Consider the following 25,092-nt stretch of genomic DNA (forward strand, 5'->3'; position numbering starts at 1 on the left):
CAAGGTCATCCTTCAAGGTCAAATATATGGGTCAAAATTGCTCATGTAATGTCACTTCTGCACTATTGAAGCTAGCAATTTTATATTTGAACTGCATGTGTATCTCATGGAGCTGCACATTTTGAGGGGTGAACGGTCAAGGTAAAGGTCATCCTTCAAGGTCAAACGTCATATAGGGGGACATTGTGTTTCACAAACACATCTTGTTTTTCTGTTAAACACATGTGATGCGTTGTGCATTTTATGTTTTTCAAGAATAACTCAACAGGACGTTTTGTTCAATGAATTTGTTACTTATAAAACAATGTTGCGTTTTAAATTTTACTTAAAAAATTAAACACTTTAAATGTACAACATAACAAGTTAATAGCAAATACCAAACATATTAATTCATGCTCTGGACAAAACAAACATGAAATAGTTTGCAAAATAAGCAGCAAATAGTTTAATTTGAATAGATTGAAAATAATCGAATCGGACCATTTGGTATGGAAATCGAATCAAATCGAATAATGGGTGAATTGTTACAGCTCTAACGGAGGACACTTTCACCTGGAATACTGCGTCAAAAGTAAGTCTCTTCTGAAAAACGAAAATCCAGTGTAGGCAGAAAGTGTGGCACTTGTTTAGCCCTTTCAGTGCGGGAACCGAATTTTGAAGGCCTTTGCAAACAGTTTGGATCCAGATGAGACGCCACAGAACGTGGCGTCTCATCAGGATCCAAACTGTTTGCTACTCTGATAGTATTCTTTGAAAAAAATCGAAGAAAATGCTAATTTTAGAAATTCAGTAGACGACATTTTAGCAGAAGACAAATTTCCCAGCATTCAAAGGTTAAGCCCAGTTTTGCCAGAGCATGGCTCTAATAATTTCAAAGGAGGATCATCGTCGGACACCCCCTGTCTATTTATTACGTTGCTCTCCATGAGCGGAGCGTAATCAGCAGCCGTGGGTATCCGACGATGAGGAGGATAGTCCTTCTTGCTATGGAAAGGTTCCCAGTCAGCTGGTTAGAGGTGTCAATATCAAGTCATTCATTGATTTGGTGGTTTGCAGGCTATATCAACTTTTGAAACAAAACCTTACATTTTTAAGCATGCCTGTTAAAGCAGAATTCATGTCTATTTTATCTATATTCATCAATCTGCATTGACATGTAATGACCATTAAACAATACTACTCGATTGTTAAAAAACATAGTTACATGAATGGAGTGTCATAAATAATACTTAATTTACTTTGCTGTATATAACAGAAATAGAAGCAATCTCCTAAAACTTTACTGTTTCATGTTTGGTCTGTCTAGACTTAACAAGCAGCGACCGGGAGAGTGAGTACTTCCTGCGAAAGCTGAACCGAGCAAGATTTGCCTTGGCCCGCACCGACAGCATTCAGTCCGTGAGCAAGAGTATCTATGGCAAAGTTCCGTACCGGAGAGCAGTGTCGGTGCCAATGCACCTTCTGAACAAGACACCACTGAAAGGTAGAGATTTGTTTCTAATGTGTTTTAAACCAGTTTTTCAAATACGTTTACAAGCCTGTCAATTACATTGTGGTATAGCAGGCAATGAAAATGTATTAATGGTATACTGTTACATTAAAGTAAAATCCATATTATTAGTAAGTGGCACAACAAAATTAAGTTTAGTATCATCCTTTAAAGCCTGTAATTGGATTGGAAATCATATAGTTTTATTTTTACAGGTGACAGTATCTTTAAATTTTACTGCAGAGATCGAACATTGCACATCATTTCATTTGTATATCATCAAATTCAAACAGCCATGAGCCTCTATCTAAGAAAACTGGGCTTAATGCATAAGCATCAAGTGTCTTCCCATATTGCAGTGTCTTCCCATATTGCAGTGCACACATTCTGATTGGGGACAGTGCTTATCTCTTTTATGGTATCTAAAGTTTAAAGGAAGCCTCTTCTTAACCCTTTGCATGCTGGGAAATTTGTCGTCTGCTAAAATGTCGTCTGCAGAATTTCTAAAATTAGCATTTTTTCCATTTTTCTTAAAGAATACTATCAGAATAGCAAACAGTTTGGATCCTGATGAGACGCCATGTTCTGTGGCATCTCATCTGGATCCAAACTGTTTGCAAAGGCCTTTAAAATTCGGTTCCAGCGCTTAAAGGGTTAACAAAATCCAGTTTAGGAGGAAAGTGTTGTCCCTGATAAGCCTATGCAGACGGCACAGGCTAATATAGGACGACACTTTACGCACATGCATTAACCCTTTCCAACTCAGATGCAAAATGAAAATGGCTTTAGGCAAACAGCATAAAAGTAACTCACAGTCTGTTCAGGTTTTATGCCGTTTGCTGCTCATCAGTAATTAAGGGTTGGAACTGAAACCTTTAAAACTTGAATCTAGTAAGATAGGTCTTTAATTAAATTTAACTTTCTGAGGGACTGCAACTCAGTGAAAATATGTATCTTAGTGGTAAAGGGTTAACTAAGACACTTTACGCACATGCATTAAGACTAGTTTTCCCAAAACAACACTCACATATTTATGCTCACAGACAAGGACAAAGACAAGCAGTACCTGAGGCAGCAATCTGCCCCACAGTTTAGACTGAACAGAACCCAGAACTCCAAGTTCAACCTTGGCTCCCTAGCAAATTCTGTGTTCCAAGGTAAATACTATGGCAAGAGTTGAATAAAAAAGGAGCAGCCTTAAAGAGGAAAGGCTTGTCAGTTTTGAATAGCATAGTGTATCTAAATGTAACTGAAAAGGTATCAGAATTGAATTTTAACTTCATCTGCTGATCTCACTGTGTATTCCAAAGTAAATATCATTACAACAAGCGTTTAGCACTTCATTGAATTCTAATTGTTGTAGTGATAATAGTATAAAGGTTTTTTGAAAGTGTTCACATACATTTTAAAATAATTTAATACATTTGATGTGCATCTGTAAAATCAAGAACCTCTTTTACACTAAAGAGATAGAGAAGATAAATTAATAAGTTCCATTAGAGTATGTATGTCCGAGATGCTTGGACCAGGTACGTCCAATTGATGGAAGACCAGTTACCCAGGTGGTCGTTGATGGCTCACAGCTTGATGTTGAGGCCAGTTTCTGCTATCTGGAAGACACGCTATGTACTGGGGGAGACTGGGAACTTGCCAATCATCACCAGATGCTGCACTGCCTGGGGAAAGTTTAAGAAGCTCCTACCAATACTGATGTTGAAGCATGTTCCCTTAAAACCCATAGCAAAGTGTTCAATGCTTGTGTCCATTCTGCCATGTTACATGGTAGTGAAGCGTGGGCACCATCCGCTTCTGATCTACAACGACTTCGTAGAAACGACAGAGCAATGGCTGCTGGATCTGCGGCGTCAAACCTGACGACGGAGTCGACACTGACAGGCTGTATGGTAAACTAGGGATACCAGAAGTCACGGCATCTCTGAGAGCCAGACGTCTGAGGTGGTATGGGCATGAAAAGCGTGCAACTACTTGCATCAACTCAATCACAAAAATATGGCCATTCCTGGTGTTAGGGGTAGAGGGAGACCAAAAAAATCGTGGTTTGACTGTGTTAAGGATGACCTGCACACCTGTGGCATGGGAGACACAGACCCACAGAACAGAGGAGCGTTGGAATCAGGGGTTAGACGCTCTAGCCGCCTGCTGCCTACCGAAGCTACTGGGACTAATTCTGCAGCAGATGACAAATAAACTCAGGATCAAGTCAAGTCAGAAATGATCGAGTAAATGATTAGTTACAGCTACTGTAACTTTTAGTATCTATTTATTTCAATCATATCTGTTGGGAGTCACTGTAAGACTTTGACAACAAATAAGTATGGTTATTTTTATATGACTGATGCTGACGAATGTCAGGAGGTGACAATGGTATATTAACCCTTTCCCCCATAAGAAGCAAAGTGAAAATGATTTGTGCAACCGGCATAAATTTATGCTGTTTGCTGCGTATCAGTATCTAAGGCTTGGAAATAGAGCCTTTAAAACTTGAATTTAGTAAGAAATGTATTTAAATAAATGTAACTTTCTAAGGGACTACAAATGCATCCAAATACGTATATAAGTGGTAAAGGGTTAAATATGCACTTTTTGTGATTAAAAAGTGATATGTTTAAACTAGCTCTTTTCACCACCTCAAGTTGCACTAAGAAACAGCTTGTCCAGAGAGTAACTTTCTCAGTTATCCTGCAATTTTAAATTAACTTGCACTTAATGACCTTGTAGAGATTCAATGTCTCATGTTACACTTGTCTTCCTACCTCAAAGGTTAAGGTCACACCTAGAGGTCAAAGGTCAAATTAAGCCAAAAAGTAATTTGTCTGGACGGAAACTTTGTTATTCATCGTGCAATTAAAAAATTTAAAAAGTAATTTTCCGCAAATGGCCACTAGTGGAAGTTTGAAATAAAAGTGAAATTAAGGGGCATCTATATCTTGATGTGCTATAAAACACACACACACACCATTTGTTAACTCCATGGTTTATTTTATGCATATATATTCCTGTGAACAATGAGGGACATTTTTTTCGAAGTAATTTCATAATAAACCTTTTCTAGGAGGCTATATGAAAGAGTTTACTGATGAAGAGAGCAACTTTGCTGCCCTTCTTCAGCGTGCTATGGACCTTGAGGGCGTTGATAGAGAGACAGTACACCAGCTGGTAGCTCTCCTTATGAAGGTTGTTGTTGTTGTTGTAAATTGTTGTTTTAGATTTTAATTGTGGGTGTTTTGTCATGAATTGTTGATGTCATTTAACCTTATAGAACCAAAATTGACAAACAATTTGTTATAGCTATTCAGGCTGTATATGGGATACATAAATGCAGTTACACTTGGCCATTATTTAATGAAAGCAAGATTTGAATGGCATTGTGTTTAGCTATTCAGGCAAGGATTTCTATTGAAATGTCAAGGTGTGTGTATCAAATGGCATTATTTCCATCAATTAAGAGTTTGTTGGTGTTTCTAGTAATACTGAGCAGTAAATGGAATTGATTCCTCTGTTGCTTTGCAGGAGTTTTAGTTTATTCCAAATTGTATTGTAAGCCACACACATGTTAGTTTTAAGTACTTGCATGTTGTTCGGCAAACATTTTTTCTTTTCAAGTAAAATGTTTAATGTTTTTTGTTTCATGAAGACATATTTGTCATTGCAGTTCATGGTCAAATGCCGGCAGGAGGATTTAACTGAAGAAACACAGAAAGCAGAAGTAGGCGCTATTCTAAAATTTAGCCTAGCTATGAAAAAACTGGGGCTTAATGCATGTACATACAGTTCCGTCTCAGATTAGCCTGTGCAGTTTGCACAGTTCAATCCTGGATGACACTTTATTCACATGCATTAAGTTTGGTTTTCCTAGAGGCTGATTTGAATGATCTTTTTGTTAGTGACATATAACCAGTCAAATTAATAGTTATAAAAAGAGACTTTTTATACTCCACCAAATGCATAGAGATATAGAATTGGCGTTGTCCTATGGTCAGTCTGTCTGACTGTCTGCCACACATTTTTCAGGGCTATGCCTCAGAAACTATATAAGATATCAACATGAAACTTAATGCTTTATAGATATCAATGAGAAGAAGTATTATGTGCAGGAAACACAACCTTACACTTTCTTAAATAAAATTATTGCTCTTAATTATTTTTCGTTGTATGATGTACTTTTTCAGGGCTTTATCTCAGATCCATATAAGATTTCAACATGAACCTTTTTCAGTGTATATATTATATCAATGAGGAAAAATGCCTCGCACAAGAACCATAACCCTACACTTTCTTAAATAAGAGTTATGGCCTTTTGTCACTTTTGTATGATGTAACTTTTCAGGGCTTTATCTCATATACGACACAAGATTTAAACATGAAACTTCCTGGACAAGTGCTATGCATAATAACCCCCTGCACCTGATTTTTTTTTAAGGATGATACTGTTTATCAAGCGATTTGCATCATCCATAAACAAAATTTATTTGGCGGAGGAAATCAATTCGAATTTTTTTGTACAAACATGTCTTTATGCTCCCCCAAAAAATTTTGGGGCAGCATATAGTCGCCGCATCGTCCGTCCGTCCGTGTGTCCGTCCATGCACAATTTTTGTCCGGGCTATTTCTCTACTAATGACCGGAATTCCATGAAACATTATGGGAAGCTTCACTACCAAGAGAAGATGTGCATATTATCAGCGGATTGTGGTCGGATGATTTTTCACAAAGTTATGGCCCTTTGAAATTTTCCATTAACTGTACATATAGTGCAATTCTTGTCCGGGCTATTTTTCAGCAACTAATGACCGGAATTCAATGAAACTTTATGGGAAGCTTCATTCACTACCAAGAAGAGATTTGCATATTATCAGCGGGTTCTGGTCAGATGATTTTTCACAGAGTTATGTCCCTTTGAAATTTTCCATTAACTGTACATATAGGACAATTCTTGTCTGGGCTATTTCTCAGCAACTAATGACCGGAATTCAATGAAACTTTATGGGAAGCTTCACTACCAAGAGGCGATGTGCATATTATCAGCAGGTTCTGGTCGGATAATTTTTCACAAAGTTATGGCCCTTTGAAATTTTCCATTAGCTGTACATATAGTGCAATTCTTGTCCGGGCTATTTCTCAGCAACTAATGTCCGGAATTCAATGAAACTTTATAAGAAGCTTCACTACCAAGAGGAGATGAGCATATCATCAGCGGGTTCTGGTCGGATGATTTTACACAAAGTTATGGCCCTTTGAAATTTTCCATTAACTGTACGTATAGTGCAATTCTTGTCCGGGCTATTTCTCAGCAACTAATGACTGGAATTCAATGAAACTTTATAAGAAAATTCACTATCAAGAGGAGATATGCATATTATCAGCAGGTTCTGGTCCGATGATTTTTCACAAAGTTATGGCCCTTTGAAATTTTCCGTTAACTGTACATATAGTGCAATTCTTGTCCGGGCTATTTCTCAGCAACTAATGACCAGAATTCAATGAAACTTTATGGGAAGCTTCACTACCAAGAGAAGATGTGCATATTATCAGCGGGTTCTGGTCGGATGATTTTTCACAGAGTTATGGCCCTTTGAAATTTTATATAAAAAAATTATTGTCCCCCCAACTACTGTGCCCTCAAGATGTTTCCTTTTATCTCAATATATAGTGCAATATTGTTACAAAAAAAACTTTTGGGAGCATCACCTGTCTCTGACGGTTTCTTGTTATCTTTTGCATAAAGCTGCCTTGGAAACATGTTATGTTTACCATTACACAGTCTTAACAATTTGTTTGGTGTTTCAGAACATTGTTCTTCGTCACCTGAATGTGTTGCTAGGATACAACCAATCAGAGAAGTCCTTCAGTGTCCCTCCATACAAACTGAGGTGAAACATTTGCTGAGATTTTGTGGTTTTTGTGATTTTGTACTTTGTTCATTTATTTTACGTGATTTTACATTTTAATAGTAGTTGATATTTATATACAATATGTATGTAAGGTAAACCAGTACATATTATTTTGTTATATGGCTTAAAAAATATGTAAAATTATTTAAGATTTTTTAAATTTAATTGCAAGAAAGTGAACTTTGATGAACAAAAGCTTTGATTGCTTACTTTTTTACTTGTTCGCTGTAGAAGGGCAGAATTTTTTTTCTTTTTAGCTCATCTATTTAAAAAAAAAAAATTATGAGCTATTGTCATCACCTTGGCGTCGGCGTTGGCGTTGGCGTCCGGTTAAGTTTTGCGTTTAGGTCCACTTTTCTCAGAAAGTATCAATGCTATTGCATTCAAACTTGGTACACTTACTTACTATCATGAGGGGACTGGGCAGGCAAAGTTAGATAACTCTGGCGTGCATTTTGACAGAATTATGTGCCCTTTTTATACTTAGAAAATTGAAAATTTTGGTTAAGTTTTGCGTTTAGGTCCACTTTTCTCAGTAAGTATCAATGCTATTGCATTCAAACTTGGTACACTTACTTACTATCATGAGGGGACTGGGCAGGCAAAGTTAGATAACTCTGGCGTGCATTTTGACAGAATTATGTGCCCTTTTTATACTTAGAAAACTGAAAATTTTGGTTAAGTTTTGTGTTTAGGTCCATTTTATTCCTTAAGCATCAAAGCTATTGCTTTCATACTTGCAACACTTACTAACTATCATAAGGGGACTGTGCAGGCAAAGTAATGTAACTCTGACTGGCATTTTGACAGAATTATGTGCCCTTTTTATACTTAGAAAATTGAAAATTTGATTAAGTTTTGTGTTTAGGTCCACTTTATTCCTACAGTATCAAAGCTATTGCTTTTGTAACATAACGCACACAAAACGCACATTTGGGGCATTGTTGGATTTATATAATGATCGAAATTTGTACCACATTTCATACAATCTTAAATAGGCAGCCATCTGGATCAACAAATCATTAGCCTCGGGTTATAATTACCGGACACGAATATTTGCTTACCGTATGTGTCAATCTTCGGTCATTTCCGTATGTATTCGTTAGGTGTCCGTTGCATACGTATATTTAGGTTGCAGACACGTGACTTAACAAACGGCCAATCAGAATTGTACATGTAGACACGTGACGTTACACAGCCAATCAGAATTGTACACATAACAATTATCAAAGCTTTCGTTGTTTATATCTATATTTATGGACAGTCATACTAAAACGGCCGAACATACAAGTCGCATTATTGCTGGCTTTCGCGGGATGGGCCCATTGCGGGCTTCGCATGTATCCTGTATTTGACAAACATTTTGGAAACGTTGTGTTGTGTTAATAAGCAGAAATAAAACGCAAAGAAATCAGAAATGAACTTTGTTGGTTACTGTGTCTTTTCCACGAACGATACGTAATTACGTGACACAGTACATTTTATGGAGCCGTGTACCATGGATACGACCGAAGTACGATCACAAGTGCGATCACGTGCCGAAAAAATGAAAACATCACAACCACAACGCGACATGAATTCAGGTCAGTTGTTTAAAAAAATTATGGCAAACTTGGACAGGGAATTTCAAAATTTATAAAGTAGAAAATTAAAGTAAAAGGCGTCATGACATCGAAATTTTTAAGAATTGTTTTAAAGAATTTTATGTAGTTAGATGTTAAACATAATAATGATGATAATAAATTATGTATGAACAAATTTTGCAAATATCAAAATCATGCCAATTTCGCATTTATCGGCACATTTTTATAAATAGCGGTGAATTGAGAATAAAAAGAGATATTTGAGTTTTACATTATTTTTATGAGTTATGGAACTCATTAAATTAAAGGTGTACACACAGAGAGTATTTAAAGAATTTTTATATATTTTTGGTATTGTTAGAATATAGGATTATGTACGGACTTATGGGTTTTTTTTTGCATACCAATACATTTTAAATTGTTGGAATGTTTGTAAATTTTCATTAAATTAAAATGAACGAGGAAAAATAAGAATATTTAAAACAATTTTGTTTATTATAAATAAATAAGGCGGGTTTTGTTTATTAAAATGATAAAGAAAATTAAAGAGGACGAATAAACAAAATTATTGGAAAATTTAAAAATAGTTTCAGAATTGTAAAAGAAAGAAAATAGGAAATAAGAACAGTAATGGTAATTGCGAATATGAATAGGGCAGACACTTAAAAAAAAAAATATGTAAATATGTATATACGTCATTGTGTTGATGCAAATATATGTAGGATATCGGTAATATTGAAGGTCTTGAGTAATTTTAAGTAAGAATTTAATGCGATCTGACGCGTATAGCGCAGTGAAAATATAACGATATGTACGCATTAAATTTCTAATATAATTGTTTAAGGGTTACAATTATATTTTATGAGCACGGCTGACTGATCAGCGTTCGGACATACCGAGCCCGAGGTTCTGATAACCTTAGCGTCCTCATGAGTAAGAGAATTTATCCCTGTGCCATCGAAGCAAATTACGCTATGGACAGAAGATGCGATGTCGCATAAGAATTATTTGAGTAGTTCGATTAGGAGCAAAGACCTGAATTTTGAAGTATACCGATACGTGTTCTTATATTATGAATGCATATATATAAAAGTCTGCCTTGTCATATTTGCGCATTTTTACAAGTGCACAGGTCAAACATGTCAATAAATCTATGCCCAACGGCAAAACTATAGTGATAAAGATGAGGTTTATGAACAGGTACGTCTATCATTACCCATTACTCTAGGTCAATAAAGTGGCGCGCGCCTGTCAAAAATTTTCTGGCTGCACGTGTGTAAAATGATTATGCCTAAGGCGGTACACAAGTCATATTAAGTAAATGGCTTGTCAGATGTCAAATTGTCATGTACTTATCCGAAGTATGTTTCGAGGAATTGACTAATATTTTTTCGTTGTAAAGAATTTATTTTTTTGAATAAGATATCACAGTAAGTTGTCATGACGATATTTAACAATAACTAAGGGGATATTTATAAATGTTTGCCATGATTTTGAACAACTGATACTTGTATCACCACGACGCAGATAAAAATATCGAGATTTGAAGACAACGCCTAAGAAGAGCGACTTCGCGAGACAACGCCTTCCACAACCAATAGAAGAAACAAACAACATAATTAGAATGGAACATCACGGCGTTTACTCTCAAAGTGAATACCTGGTTCTATCGCTAAAAGAAGACCAACGCCAGAAGATTTCGAAGGACAACAAGTGACGCAACACTGGACACAATACTTGTGACGTTAAACACTATAGAGTAGATGCAGCCGTTCAACTGTTTGACGTGCGTAGATAACGCATTTGGAATGATACTTCCGAGGCCTAAGACATCAAGGAGAACACTGCTATAGTTAATACCTCGTGAGCATTATGGCCAATAGAAGATCTTAATGTCCCGAGAGAAATGAAGACGCTGGGGCCATCAACAAAAGTACAAACGACAACGAAAACATCAACAACGATAAATACAACGGAAACGACAATCGACGACGCAAGTTAAACATCGGAAAGCAGAGCTGAATCAACAAACCCATTCCAATCGCCACGGACGAACCTACAATCGACTTATCTTCATGACGGCGGCAATGACTTCAATGAAACATCGTATTCGCCGCGAGCTACAACTTCAAGACAACATGGACGACACCAGATGTACAGATGGCCAACGATCAACAGATGATGTTCTACACAACATTTTGATTGACATTTAAATTGTATAACAATTACTAATGTTATTTATTTCAGCAGAGATGCTTGTCAAGGAAATCATATTGTTATCCGCATATTTTCCATCATTTGAGTGTGTTTATATGAATGTAGTTTTTTTTATTTAATTAGTAATTCAATAGTAAAATTTTAAAAGATTTTTTAAAATCATAAAATATAAAAAAATCAAATTAAGGAGGAAAGTTGTGTAACATAACGCACACAAAACGCACATTTGGGGCATTGTTGGATTTATATAATGATCGAAATTTGTACCACATTTCATACAATCTTAAATAGGCAGCCATCTGGATCAACAAATCATTAGCCTCGGGTTATAATTACCGGACACGAATATTTGCTTACCGTATGTGTCAATCTTCGGTCATTTCCGTATGTATTCGTTAGGTGTCCGTTGCATACGTATATTTAGGTTGCAGACACGTGACTTAACAAACGGCCAATCAGAATTGTACATGTAGACACGTGATGTTACACAGCCAATCAGAATTGTACACATAACAATTATCAAAGCTTTCGTTGTTTATATCTATATTTATGGACAGTCATACTAAAACGGACCGAACATACAAGTCGCATTATTGCTGGCTTTCGCGGGATGGGCCCATTGCGGGCTTCGCATGTATCCTGTATTTGACAAACATTTTGGAAACGTTGTGTTGTGTTAATAAGCGCAAAGAAATCAGAAATGAACTTTGTTGGTTACTGTGTATTATCAACGAACAATACGTAATTGTAATTACGTTACACAGAACATTTTATGATTATGTAGATGTGTAATGTAATGGGTTATAATGAATATGTTACTTTATGAAAAGTCAATAGAAATATTTCAGCGAGATGTAACTAACAGAAAACATGGGGGTCGTGACTCGCAAAATGCATATAAGCAATTAGTAAATACATTAAGCAAGATTCGTGACTCGTAAAATGCATATAAATGGTTGGTAAATACGTTAAGCGGGAGGACTGACGTTCCGATGCGTGTTCCAGGTGTGAATACACCTGTGAACACAAATTGGCTTGTCAAATTACATAGGGGCCCGCGATTACAGGCGGTGTAAAATCTGTAGGGATCATACATCATCTGTCTATATACGTCAAGATACACACATTGACGTCCATTACTTGTTGACAGGCGTGGGTCACGAATTAAGCGAATACACAACGGGATCAGTATAAATAATCCTCAAAATAGGCAGACGGGACCTCGCTTTCTCTTAGGAATTATACACGTAATGTTATTTACTTTGACTTTGAAATTATAGTACAATTTTGGTGTTAGGGAATAGAGTAAAATAAAAGAAATATTTTAGAAATCAGAGACTTGTTTTAGCTTCACTAAAGTACATCCGATTACGTGACACTTTCATACTTGCAACACTTATGAACTATCATAAGGGGACCGTGCAGGCAAAGTTATGTAACTCTGACTGGCATTTGGACGGAATTATGGGCCCTTTATACTTAGAAAATTGAAAATTTGGTTAAGATTTATGTTTTGGTCCACTCTACCCCTAAAGTATCATAGATATTGCTTTCATACTTGGAACACTCACAAACTAAGGGTACAGTTAAAGGACAAGTTGCATAACTCTGGTTGTCATTGTTACGGAATTATGGCCCTTTTTTGACTTAGTAACTTTAAATATATGGTTAAATTTTGTGTTTCGATCCACTTTACTTCTTAAGTATCAAGGCTATTGCTTTCAAACTTCAAATACTTTCATGCTATCATGAGGTTACTGTACCTGGCAAGTTGAATTTTACCTTGACCTTTGAATGACCTTGACTCTCAAGGTCAAATTATTAAATTTTGCTAAAATTGCCATAACTTCTTTATTTATGATTAGATTTGATTGATACTTTGACGAAACTACTCTTACCTGACATACCACAATAGACTCCACCCAAACCATCCCGCGTGCCCTCCCCTCCTCCCCCCCTCCGCCCTCCCCCCCCGTATTTTTTTTTTTTTTTTTTTTTTTTTTTTTTTAAGATCATCTCACAAATGACCACCACACCCTCACACTATACCCCCACCCCACCCCCCCCCCCCACCCCACCCACCCCCAATTTTTTTTTTTGATTTTTTTTTTTTTTTTTTTTTTTTTAATCTCATCTCACAAATTACCACCACCCCCATCACAAAATAACCCCCCCACCCATTAACGGTTATGTTGAAATACCGTCCAACCATCGCACCCAAAAAATACCCCCCCCCCCCATCGCCCTCGCAACCCCCCCCCCCCCCTCCCCCCGCCCCCTATTTTTTTTTTTTTTCGCTTTTTTGGAAGATAATGTAATAAATGTCCACAACCCCACACTATAAACCCCTCATCACTCCACCCCTCCCTTCTTTGTGATTGAAAATGAGAGTCCCTTCACCTTTGAAAAGAAAATAGATGAGCGGTCTGCACCCGCAAGGCGGTGCTCTTGTTAATATTAATTCATGGGAATGGAGTGTTCAGTATTTGAAGCTTTATTAGTTTCACCGTCTGTCAGTCAGTCTGTCTGTCTGTCACACATTTCTGGATCCTGCGATAACTTTAATAGTTCTTAATATTTTTTCATGAAACTTGGAACATGGATAGATGTCAATATGGACATTATACACGTCATTTCATTTTGTTCCTACGTCAAAAATTCTGGTTGCTATGGCAACAAATAGACTAGAAATACTGCTGAAATGGTGGTTTTCTGGATCCTGCGATAACTTTTAAAGTTCTTAATATTTTTTCATGAAAGTTTAAACATGGAAAGGTGGCAATATGGACTTTATGCACGTCATTTCATTTTGTTCCCACATCAAAAATTCTGGTTGCTATGGCAACAAATAAATTAAAAAAATCTGAAAATAGTAGAATTTCTGACAATGGTGGAGCCGGTAGGGGACTTATATTGCTTGACATTAGTCTTGTTTGTATATGTTGTGTATGTTTTGTTCATGCAATTTCAGGACCTCTGCTGTGTTCAATTCTTACTTAAGTGGAGCATCATTTGTAAGTTGTTAATCTGAATTTTGTAATGATAATTTATATGGGCCACGCTCAGTAAAAATGGGATTTAATGCATATGGGTAAAGTGTCATCCCAGATTAGCCTGTGCAGTCTGCACAGGCTAATCAGGGACAACACTTTCCGCCTAAACTGGATTTTTGTCAAGAAGGGCCTTCCTTTAAACGAAAAATACAATAAAAGCGGAAAGTGTCGTCCCTTGTTAGTATGTGCGTGATGGTGCTTTACGCTCATGCATTAAGCCCCCTTTTCACAGAATGAGGCTCACATTTTCGCTAGAAATTTTGTTAGAAATTTAACTATATATAAAACCTATATAAAAAATGTATAATAATTGTATTATTAAACTGTGAAATTGTATATGTTGTGACAGTTAAATATATACTTTATCTGAATCATTCTGGTGAAAAAAATTGACCAGTGTAGGTTTTGTATTGACCACATGAAATGTCCTAAGAATCATGTTTGTTTTCCCCAGGTTCTGGACAGGAATTTTGATTTGGGAAACAAGATTCTGCCCATAACTCTCCTGCTTCTCCAGTACGGGCCATCTCCACAGAGATATGCCAGCGACTACCAGCCTCCAAACTACACCCTATGGTACCTGGAACCCCACACCCGACTTTCATGGCTACACACACTGCTGGTCATCCTCTATAAGGTAGGCTACACCCTACGGTACCTGGAACCCCACACCCGACTGTCCTGGCTACATACCTTGCTGGTTATCCTGTATAAGGTAGGCTACACCCTATGGTACCAGGAACCCACACCAGACTGTCCTGGCTTCACACACTGCTGGTTATCCTTTATAAGGTAGGCTACAGCCTATGGTACCTTGAACCCCACACCCATCGTCCTGGGTACATACACTGCTGGTTATCCTTTATAAGCTAGTCTAGTGGTTGAATATTTATACCAGTACTTTCAGTTCAACTTTTGAAATGCATGGCAAAATGTTAAGTAGTTGATGTTTATTCCAGGTTTTTGGCAAACAGTTTCTTATGGAATTTAGTAAAAATTCATTTGTCATTAAAAGGAGACATTTATTAGTTGCATTGTCGATACTTTCTTCTGTCCACGAGCCTGTTCCACTATATGTGCAGAACATAAAGATGGAAGTATTGAAGGAATTAAATGCAATATACATGATGATAGAGGGAATTAGGGATAAGTTCAGTGTTAAAGAACCATAATTATTGTGTCATGATTAAAAGAGTTATAGCCTTTAAGGCAATTTTTGTGTGTGGAATATAACTTCCTCAGATTTGAGGTATTTAAATAAAACATTGTATATTGAATATGCCCTTAGTTACATTAACATCAGATCTTTGTTATTTTGAACAGGTTTGTAAAAGAGTATATTTATTTTCTAGATTTGTTCAAGGGTTCATTGGCAGCTTGTTTACCATTCACATGTTTTGTTCCAGTACCAGATCAGTGGCAGCTTGTTAACCATTCACATGTTTTGTTCCAGTACCAGATCAGTGGCAGCTTGTTAACCATTCACATGTTTTGTTCCAGTACCAGATCAGTGGCAGCTTGTTTACCATTCACATGTTTTGTTCCAGTACCAGATCAGCTCATGCCCAATATCGGCCATCGTTCAGACGCTGCTGCGTATCGTAGTGAACACCATCGAGGCCCAGCACCATCACTGCAAGGTGCTCCCAGACGACGCATTACCCCCGGCAACACCTAACATGCCCAGGAGCAAAGGCTAGTTTCCTTGTTGTCAGGCTTGCTTGTGGAAAACTCTATATTACAGTTACAATGGTCAATGTATTTGTGTGGGTATACGCAAAGTGAGTGTTTGCATGCACATTTAGGTCCAAGATTTTCTGAACTGTAACTTTGTTGTTAATATTGCAATTATTTAAATTTCTACCATTACTGTTCACCATCCTTTGACAACATTTTGAGGCCTGACACTTAAAGGTCTATGATCAAATGTGACCATATACAGCTTATCAGGACTGGAACTTCATTGCATTGTGCCATTTTAAAATAATTCACTAGCTATGTTAACAATGAGCAGAAGGTGTGTCACACCTTGGTTAAGGATAAAGGTTACACTTAAGGCCAAAGGTCAAACGTGCAAATGGTTCAGCAGGAATAGGGCAAAAATAAGACCTCCACACATTTAATTGGTTCTACAGTATCATGTATGATGTACAGATTCTGCTCGGATCAGCATAAGCGACCTTGAGAATATCCAGGAAACAGAGACACCACCCCAGAGTCCCCCACCCCACATCAACGAGGACGTATTCATTGAGATGGTGCGAGATTCAGGCACAACTTCAGGTCAGAAAGGGAGCTTCTTGTTGCTAAGTTGTCACCTTAAAACTTAAAGCGCTTATATATTTTGACTTCTTTTGATGTAGCTTGAGGTTAACACTGTTAATATCTACCGGTATGCACCAACAATTAAATTGTCTTTTGTGGTATTTTTAGCTCCACTGGCCAAGACCAGCGGGGCTTATGTCATGGTGCTGTGTCCGTCGTGCGTGCGTCCTTGCGTTAACTTTTCCTTTAAACATCTTCTTCTCCTAAACTACTGGTCCAATTCTGATGAAATTTCTCAGGAATGTTCCTGGGTAGAACCTCTTCAAATTTGTTCAAATTATGCCTCTGGGGTCAAATTTGACCCTGCCCCAGGGGTCACAAAATTGAAAATGTCCTTATATAAGGCCCATTTTGTGAAAACTTTCAAAATCTCTCGTCCATAACCATGGGGCCTAGGGCTATCAAATTTGGTATGTAGAGACATCTTATAGTCCTCTACCAAACTTTTTCAAATTATGCCCCTGGGGTCAAATTTGACCCTGGGGTCACAAAATTGAACATATGCTTATATAGGGTCTATTTTGTGAAAACTTTAGAAATCTTATCGTCCATAACCATTGGGCCTAGGGCTACCAAATTTGGTATGTAGTGACATCTTAAAGTTCTCTACCAAGTTTGTTCAAATTATGCCCCTGGGGTCAAGTTTGACCCTGCCCCGAGGGTCACAAAATTGAATATATGCTTATATTAGGCCTTTTTTGTGAAAACTTAAAAAATTCATGTCCATAACCATATGGCATAGAGCTACCAAATTTGGTATGTAGTGACATCTAATAGTTCTTTTCTTAGTTTGTTCAAATTATACCCCTGGGGTAAAAATTGAAACTGCCCCGGGGGTCACAAAATTGAATATATGCTTATAAAGTGCTTATTTTGTTAAATCTTTATGTCCATATCCATTGGGCCTAGGGCTACCAAATTTGGTATGTAGTGACATTTTATAGTCCTCTACCAAGTTTGTTCAAATTATGCCCCTGGGGTCAAGTTTTACCCTGCCCCGAGGGTCAATAAATTGAACATATGCTTATATAAGGCCTATTTTGTGAAAACTTTAAAAATCTTCTTGTCCATAACTGTATGGCATAGGGCTACCAAATTTGGTATGTAGTGACATGTAATAGTTGTCTTCTTAGTTTGTTCAAATTATGCCCCTGGGGTCAAATTTGAAACTGCCCCGGGGGTCACACAATTGAATATAAATTATGCTTATAAAGGGCTTATTTTGTGAAAACTTCAAAAATGCTCTTGTCCATAACCATTGGGCCTAGGGCTACCAAATTTGGTATATAGTGACATTTATAGTCCTCTACCAAGTTTGTTCAAATTATGCCCCAGGGGTCAAATTTGACCCTGCCCGGGGGGGGGGGGGGGGGGTCACAAAATTGAACATATGCCTAAAGTAAAATCATTAAATTTCGTGTGGTACGAATTTTCGTGGATTTCGTTGGTCCGCTGTACCACGAATCCAAGTACCAGCGATTATTTATACATTTTTAATCCGAAATCGGTCATTTCCATATGTCATTTCCGACATTGTCTTTTGTTGTCGGTAATCCGAGATATTTGTTTTTTGTTATAGTTACTTCACTTCAGTACGTCACATTACACTATATCTTGACTAATTAAAATATTTCCGAATTAAAAATGGTGTTATTTTCCACTCATTTGGCGTAAATTATATATGTTTAAACTAAGATGTTTATGATTACTTAGTATGATAAGAACTACGATGTTAATGATTACTTAGTATGAATAACAAGTAGTGTGTTAAAATAAAATATCATTTTTTACGCAGTTTTTAGATTTATCACGTATGTCAACAGATGCCAATTAAAGTTAAAAGAGAAGAGAGAGATAACGGTTTTATTTTGGGGACCTTATTACTCAATTGTTACTACTTGGGGACCGATTGCGCTGAGAATTACAAATATTGTCAAAACAACATTGATGGCAATAAGCGAGTGGGGACCAACAAGTGTGCCACTTTATCGCTCTTATGGACAATTAAAAGGCAACACTTTCATGCTTGAGTGCACATTAACCTCAAGTCTTGCTGTCAACACAGATTAGCAATGCTTTGTTATCACTCTGGGTTTTTAATAAAAGTTTAATTATTATGACGGTCAGTCTTCCCCGAAAATTTGAAATCCACGAAATTACATATCAACGCATTAGTTGTTTTTTATTTGAAATCCACGAAATTACGTGTCACCGAATTAGTTGTGTTTTATTTAACCATGAAATTTCATACCAACGAATTTCTATACGTTTACAGTATTTTGTGAAAACTTTAAAAATCTTCTTGTCAATAACCATCGGGCCTAGGGCTATCAAATTTGGTATTTAGTGACAGCTAATAGTCCTCTACCAAATTTGTTCAAATTTTATCCCTGGGGTCAAATTTGACCCTGCCCCGGGGGTCACAAAATTGAACATATGCTTATATAATGCCTATTTTGTGAAAACTTTAAACATGTCCATGTCCATAACCATTAGGCCTAGGGCTTCACAATTTAGTATGTAGTGACATTGTATAGTCCTCTACTTAGTTTGTTCAAATTATTCCCCAGGGGTCAAATTTGACCCTGCCCTGTGGGCCACAAAATCGATTATATGCTTATATAGTGCCTATTTTGTGAAAACTTTAAAAATGTTCTTGTCCTTAACTATAAGGCATAGGGCTACCAAATTTGGTATGTAGTGACATCTAATAGTTCTCTACCAAATTTGTTCAAATTGTGCCCCTGGGGTCAAATTTGACCCTGCCTGGGGGGTCACAAAACTGAACATACGCTTATATGGGGCCTATTTTGTGAAAACTTTTAAAATGGACTTGTCCATAACCATTGGGCCTAGGGTTACCAAATTTGGTATGTAGTGACATCTAATAAATCTCTACCAAATTTGTTCAAATAATGCCTCTGGGGTCAACTTTGACCCTGCCCCAGGGGGTCACAAAATTGAATAAAGGCTTATAAAGCGCCTATTTTGTGAAATCTTTAAAAATCTTCTTGTCGAAAACCATTCGGACTATGGCTTCCAAATTTGGTATGCAGTAACATATTATAGTTCTCTACCAAGTTTGTTCAAATTATGCCATTTGGGTCAAATTTGACCCTGACCCACGGGTCAAAAATTGAACATTATATACGCTTGTATCTTGCTTATTTTGTGAAAACTTTAAAAATATTCTTGTCCTTAACTCGAGGACCTAGGGCTACCACATTTTGTATATAGTGAGATATAGTAGTCCTCTACAAAGTTTGCTCAAATTATGCCCCTGGGGTTAAATTTTACCCAGCCCAGGGGGTCACAAAAGTGTACATGTGCTTAAATAGGGCCTATATTTAAGTATTTGCACATGCCGAGAATATTTGTTTCAGCCTTTTTTTCAGCAGTGGAGCGATACAGGGCCATCATGGCCCTCTTGTTCATATTATCCTGGATAACTGATTTATAAAATACTTAACCACTCAGTTAACACATATTGACTTAAAATAAGGAAATCTGAGCTCTTTTGATAGTTCTATTAAATAGTAAAAACTTAAAGCAAAATTGACTTTTTTAGTTTACAAAATATTAAGGAAATAGATCTTTTTAATGTGGATTGTAAAACAAACAGGAACCTACAATAAAAGCATTTAAACTTTTATCCAAATAATCCCATACCTTTGGAATTTTTAGAATTGAAGTTTTTAAACTGTAGTTATATGCCTAGATTGTCAACTTTACATGATGTTGTCTGCTCTCCAGTGAAGTATAGCAAAATAGGCTCCAAGGTGGGCAGGTCAGCTGACCAGACAGGGGAGAGAACTGAGAAGGATGATAGCGTTACCAAGGCAACGGCAGGCTCCACACAACTGGGAGCTGCATCTGCAAGTGTGGAGCATGGTAAGACAATGGAATGACCCAGTTTTTATGACTCTTAAATGAATTTTTCACCAATGGTTTTTATGTTAGTAATAAAGCTTTATTTGGTTTGAATGAACACAGAACAGGGAGCTGCATAGGCAAGTTTTGGGCACAGTAGGGCAGTTGGAATGACTAAGTTTTGATGACTTTCGACTGAATTTCTCACCCATGTTGTTTATGTTGATTATAACAGCTCTATTTAGGTTGAATTAATGATGATGGTGATGATGATGATGATGATGATGATGATGATGATGATGACGATGTTGGTGATTGTGATGATGATGATGGTGATGAGGATAATGATGATGGTGGTGATGGTGATGATGGTAATGATGATGGTGATGGTAATGATGATGTTGATGGTGGTGATGATGATGGTTATGATAATGGTCATGGTGATGATGGTAATGATGACGGTGATGGTGATGCTATCTATGATGATGATTGTATGATGATGTTTGTTATCTTTAGCAATTCAAGTTTTCAACGAAATTTAATACTAAGAGTTCTATGTATGTTATTGTTGTCTCGCTATCAAGTGTCTGAGACCCCATCTCGAAGGGGCAAGGCAAGAAAGCAGCCGAGGAAGTTGGTGCACTACTTGGAAAATGAGACTACAGACTCCTCTGACCAGCAAAGTGAAACACAGGTAAGTGGGGAGAGAACGGGATTCATTTTAGTGTGTGAGTTTATGTTGAAGAAAAATATCATATTTTACATCAGTTTGGCTGTTGAAAAACAAACACATTTCAAATACAGTGTTGTTGTTTTTTAATTTAGTGTAATTTTATCCCGTTTATTTATTATTTAATGATTAATTAACAATGATTAAGGAGCGTATGTAGGACTTAAACCACAAGGACTGTGTTATGGATTAAGGTTGACTTTAACCATGAGGGTTGAGGTATGGATTAAGGTTGACTTTAACCATGAGGGTTGAGGTATGGATTAAGGTTGACTTTAACCATGAGGGTTGAGGTATGGATCAAGGTTGACTTTAACCATTAGGACTGAGATATGGATAAAGGTTGACTTTAACCATGAGGATTGAGTTATTGATCAAGATTGACTTTAACCATTAGGACTGAGTTATGGATCAAGGTTGACTTTAACCATGAGGACTTAGTTATGGATCAAGGTTGACTTTAATCATGAGGACTTAGATATGGATCAAGGTTGACTTAAACCATGTGGACTGAGTAATGAATCACCATTGACTATAACCATGAGGACTTAGATATGGATCATGGAAGACTTTAACCATGTGGACTGAGTTATGGATCTTGGTTGACTTTAACTGTGAGAACTGAGTTATGGATCAAGGCAGACTTAAGCCATGACAACTGAGGTATGGATCAAGGTTGACTTTAAGCATGAGATTGCGTTATTGATCAAAGATTTTTGAATTGATTGGTCATTGCATTCTTTGTTTGTATAAAACTTATCATTTTTCTTGTTATCATGCACCTGATTTAGATCAACCTTTTTTATCTATAGTTATGTAAATTTTGACATCTTTATCAAATTCTTTGTAAGTTTATTTTATTTTTTCATGAGATTTTGATGAATGTTATAACCAACTGACCAAGGCATGGAAAAAGGGCTTGCACTCTTGAAATACAGTATTTTAGGTGTTTTGTAAGTGGCAAAAACTCTAAAACTCTCAAGCACTGTTTCATAGAGGGTTGGAATTGAAAATGTCTTCGGGAAAATCTGGCTTCACGCCTGTGCATTAAGTATGGCTCCAGTCTAGCCTACTTTCCACTTTCATGGAATTTGTCATATAAAAGAAAACTCTTATAAACAAAAATATAGTCTAAGAGGAAAGAAATACTCCCTTATTATTGCGTAGGCTGAGCTGGGATGATAGTTTACGCTTATGCATTCAGCCTGGATTTTCCCAGAGACGGGCTCAATGACAGCATTCTATGTGTGACATGTTCAGGTGAAAGTGAGGCCAGAGCGGCCAGTGAGTGTTGATATGAAGATGGCAGAACAGTTGGAGGAATTCCATCGCGGAACTGAAGAGAGAGGGACATCTAGTAGCCAGACTAGGAGGTACTTGGTAACTTCTGTCGCTTTCCTCTTTTTATAGCCTGTCATTTGAAGAATGGCAAATGGCCAAATTATTGTGGGTGACTAGTCGCTGTTGTAGGGCTTGTTTGTGTCTGATGGACACTTGTATAAAGTGTCTATACTGATAGTGATTATACTAATAGACTGGGCTCCTGTGTCTGCAGATCTGCACGTCTTATTTACCAAATAGTCATTCTTAAGATTTGTGTAAATTGGTAAAAACATCAGAGTAGGGGTAGGTTTTTACCTATTCCACAACATATTTCATGGCTTATCCTAAGGTATGGAACCTGTAATAGTGTCATGAAGTGAAGGTCATTTAAAGACACTAAATAAGTGCCCATATTGCAAAAGTAAACACATTCATAAAGAATGAAAGATTGCTAGCATATTTGAAGGGATGGAGAAACAAAATCAAGAACACTAAAGAAATCAACTCGGTGAAATTTATTTTTATGCTCCCCCAACATTTTTGGGGGGAGCATATAGTCGCCGCTTGGTCTGTCCGTGGGTGTGTCTGTCCGTGCACAATTTTTGTCCGGGCTATTTCTAAGCAATTAATGACCGGAATTCAATTAAACTTTATGGGAAGCTTTACTATCAAGAGGAGATGTGCATATTATGAGCCGGTTGTGGTTTGAATATTTTTTACAGAGTTATGTCCCTTTGAAATTTTCTATAAACTGTACATATAGTGCAATTCTTGTCCCCCCAACTACTGACTGGAATTCATTGAAGCTTTATGGGAAGCTTAACTACCTTGAGGAGATGCTCATGTTATTTGTGGGTTCTGGTTAGATGATTTATTTAGAGAGTTATGTCCTTTTGAAATTTTTAAGTTGCTAAACAATCCATCCTAATATTTTGTCCAAAGTTATGCCCCTCAAGACGTTTCCTTTTATCTGAATATATAGTGCAATATTGTGACAAAAAAAACCTTTGGGGAGCATCACCCGTCTCCGACGGTTTCTTGTTAAATTTGCGTCCATTAATAGCTACTGTTGTAAAGGATGTTTTTTGGAAATCAATCATTTTGTCAAGTTCAATTAAGTGTTTATTTTTGTGTCTGTTGTAAGAGGCTTGTCAACCGTTATGTGCATCTGGTTGTCCAATATCTGTCAACAGAATTTTTCTTTCACTTGGACTACACCTCACACGCACCCCTGCTTAAGTATTTCAAACTTCTTTTATGTGTTGTTGATTGATAGAGTAGCAGTTAGTCATTCAGTTGAGAGAATCCATGTGTAGACCATTATATCTCTCTTTATTTACAAACGTAGGCAGATAAATAGCCCCATGGCTCCAAGCTGCAGTATGGACACGGGAACCAACCAAGGCTCAGAAACTGTTAAAGCTCTGCCTTCCTCAGAGACTGGTACCCAGTCTGAGTCCATTAAGACTGGTGCCCGGTCTGAGTCAAGTAAATCCACTGCCCAGTCTGAGTCCAGTAAGTCTGGTCCCCAGTCTGAGACTAGCAGAGAGCCGGAAGATGAAAGTGGAGAGGAAGAGAGTGAGAAAACACAGACGACGTCTGATGCAGAATCTGGTGCTGAACACAAAGAGTCATCTAAAGGTTTGTTTTCCATGTGATTGTATTGATCAAATTGAGAGATCTTCATACTAAGAAATAGCAGGAAACTGGGCAGAATAATCACTTACTCTTCATAATCAAGCCCTAAGGAGCAAAGGTTGGAACTGTGATTGTGTACAGAAAATTAAAAGTCATTTATGTACATATTGATATGTTCACTTGTTTGCCTTTTTCCAAGGTCAATGTCACACTAAGAGGTCAAAGGTCAATTTTTGCCATAACACAGCTTGTCAGGGCTGTTTCTTTGTCACATATAATGTAATTTCAAGGTACCTCATCACCAATGTTTACTATAAGGAGACTGAGTGTCTGGAGTCTCACCGTCTCATGGCCTCAAGGTCAAGGTTAAACTTAGAGTTAAGAAGACAAACTTTGTGACAGGTCATAAACAGCTTTTTTAACATCAGCATAGTTTTTCGACAGAAGTAGATAGTGGGCAAATTCATTCCCTATGGATTCATTTCTTGTTATGTACTGAAATTTTCTGAAACAATTTTTAGCTCATCTATTTTTTGAAAAAAAATTATGAGCTATTGTCATCACCTTGGCTTTGGCGTCGGCGTCGGCGTCCGGTTAAGTTTTGCGTTAAGGTCCACTTTTTTCAGAAAGTATCAATGCTATTGCATTAAAACTTGGTACACTTACTTACTATCATGAGGGGACTGGGCAGGCAAAGTTAGATAACTCTGGTGTGCATTTTGACAGAATTATAGGCCCTTTTTATACTTAGAAAATTAAAAATTTTGGTTAAGTTTTGTGTTTAGGTCCATTTTATTCCTTAAGTATCAAAGCTATTGCTTTCATACTTTCAACACTTACTAACTATCATAAGGGGACTGTGCAGGCAAAGTAATGTAACTCTGACTGGCATTTTGACAGAATTATAGGCCCTTTTTATACTTAGAAAATTGAAAATTTGGTTAAGTTTTGT

At 37.1% G+C, this 25,092-nt stretch overlaps 1 protein-coding gene across 1 annotated transcript in view; it reads left to right on the forward strand.

Moving 5' to 3' along the window:
• The window catches only part of LOC127868934 (protein unc-79 homolog), a 118,159-nt gene that overhangs the window by 51,048 nt on the left and 42,019 nt on the right, over positions 1 to 25,092 (forward strand). The window contains exons 27-39 of the mRNA XM_052411124.1: positions 1,307 to 1,483; positions 2,533 to 2,646; positions 4,563 to 4,684; positions 5,163 to 5,216; positions 7,298 to 7,380; positions 14,173 to 14,215; positions 14,709 to 14,891; positions 15,802 to 15,949; positions 16,409 to 16,537; positions 20,333 to 20,470; positions 21,034 to 21,143; positions 22,440 to 22,552; positions 23,851 to 24,143. Of these exons, the coding sequence (XP_052267084.1) occupies positions 1,307 to 1,483; positions 2,533 to 2,646; positions 4,563 to 4,684; positions 5,163 to 5,216; positions 7,298 to 7,380; positions 14,173 to 14,215; positions 14,709 to 14,891; positions 15,802 to 15,949; positions 16,409 to 16,537; positions 20,333 to 20,470; positions 21,034 to 21,143; positions 22,440 to 22,552; positions 23,851 to 24,143 (1,707 nt within the window). The remainder of the gene's footprint in view (positions 1 to 1,306; positions 1,484 to 2,532; positions 2,647 to 4,562; positions 4,685 to 5,162; positions 5,217 to 7,297; positions 7,381 to 14,172; positions 14,216 to 14,708; positions 14,892 to 15,801; positions 15,950 to 16,408; positions 16,538 to 20,332; positions 20,471 to 21,033; positions 21,144 to 22,439; positions 22,553 to 23,850; positions 24,144 to 25,092) is intronic.

The sequence above is a fragment of the Dreissena polymorpha genome, chromosome 2 (genome assembly GCF_020536995.1).
Source record: "Dreissena polymorpha isolate Duluth1 chromosome 2, UMN_Dpol_1.0, whole genome shotgun sequence".
NCBI lineage: Eukaryota > Metazoa > Mollusca > Bivalvia > Myida > Dreissenidae > Dreissena > Dreissena polymorpha.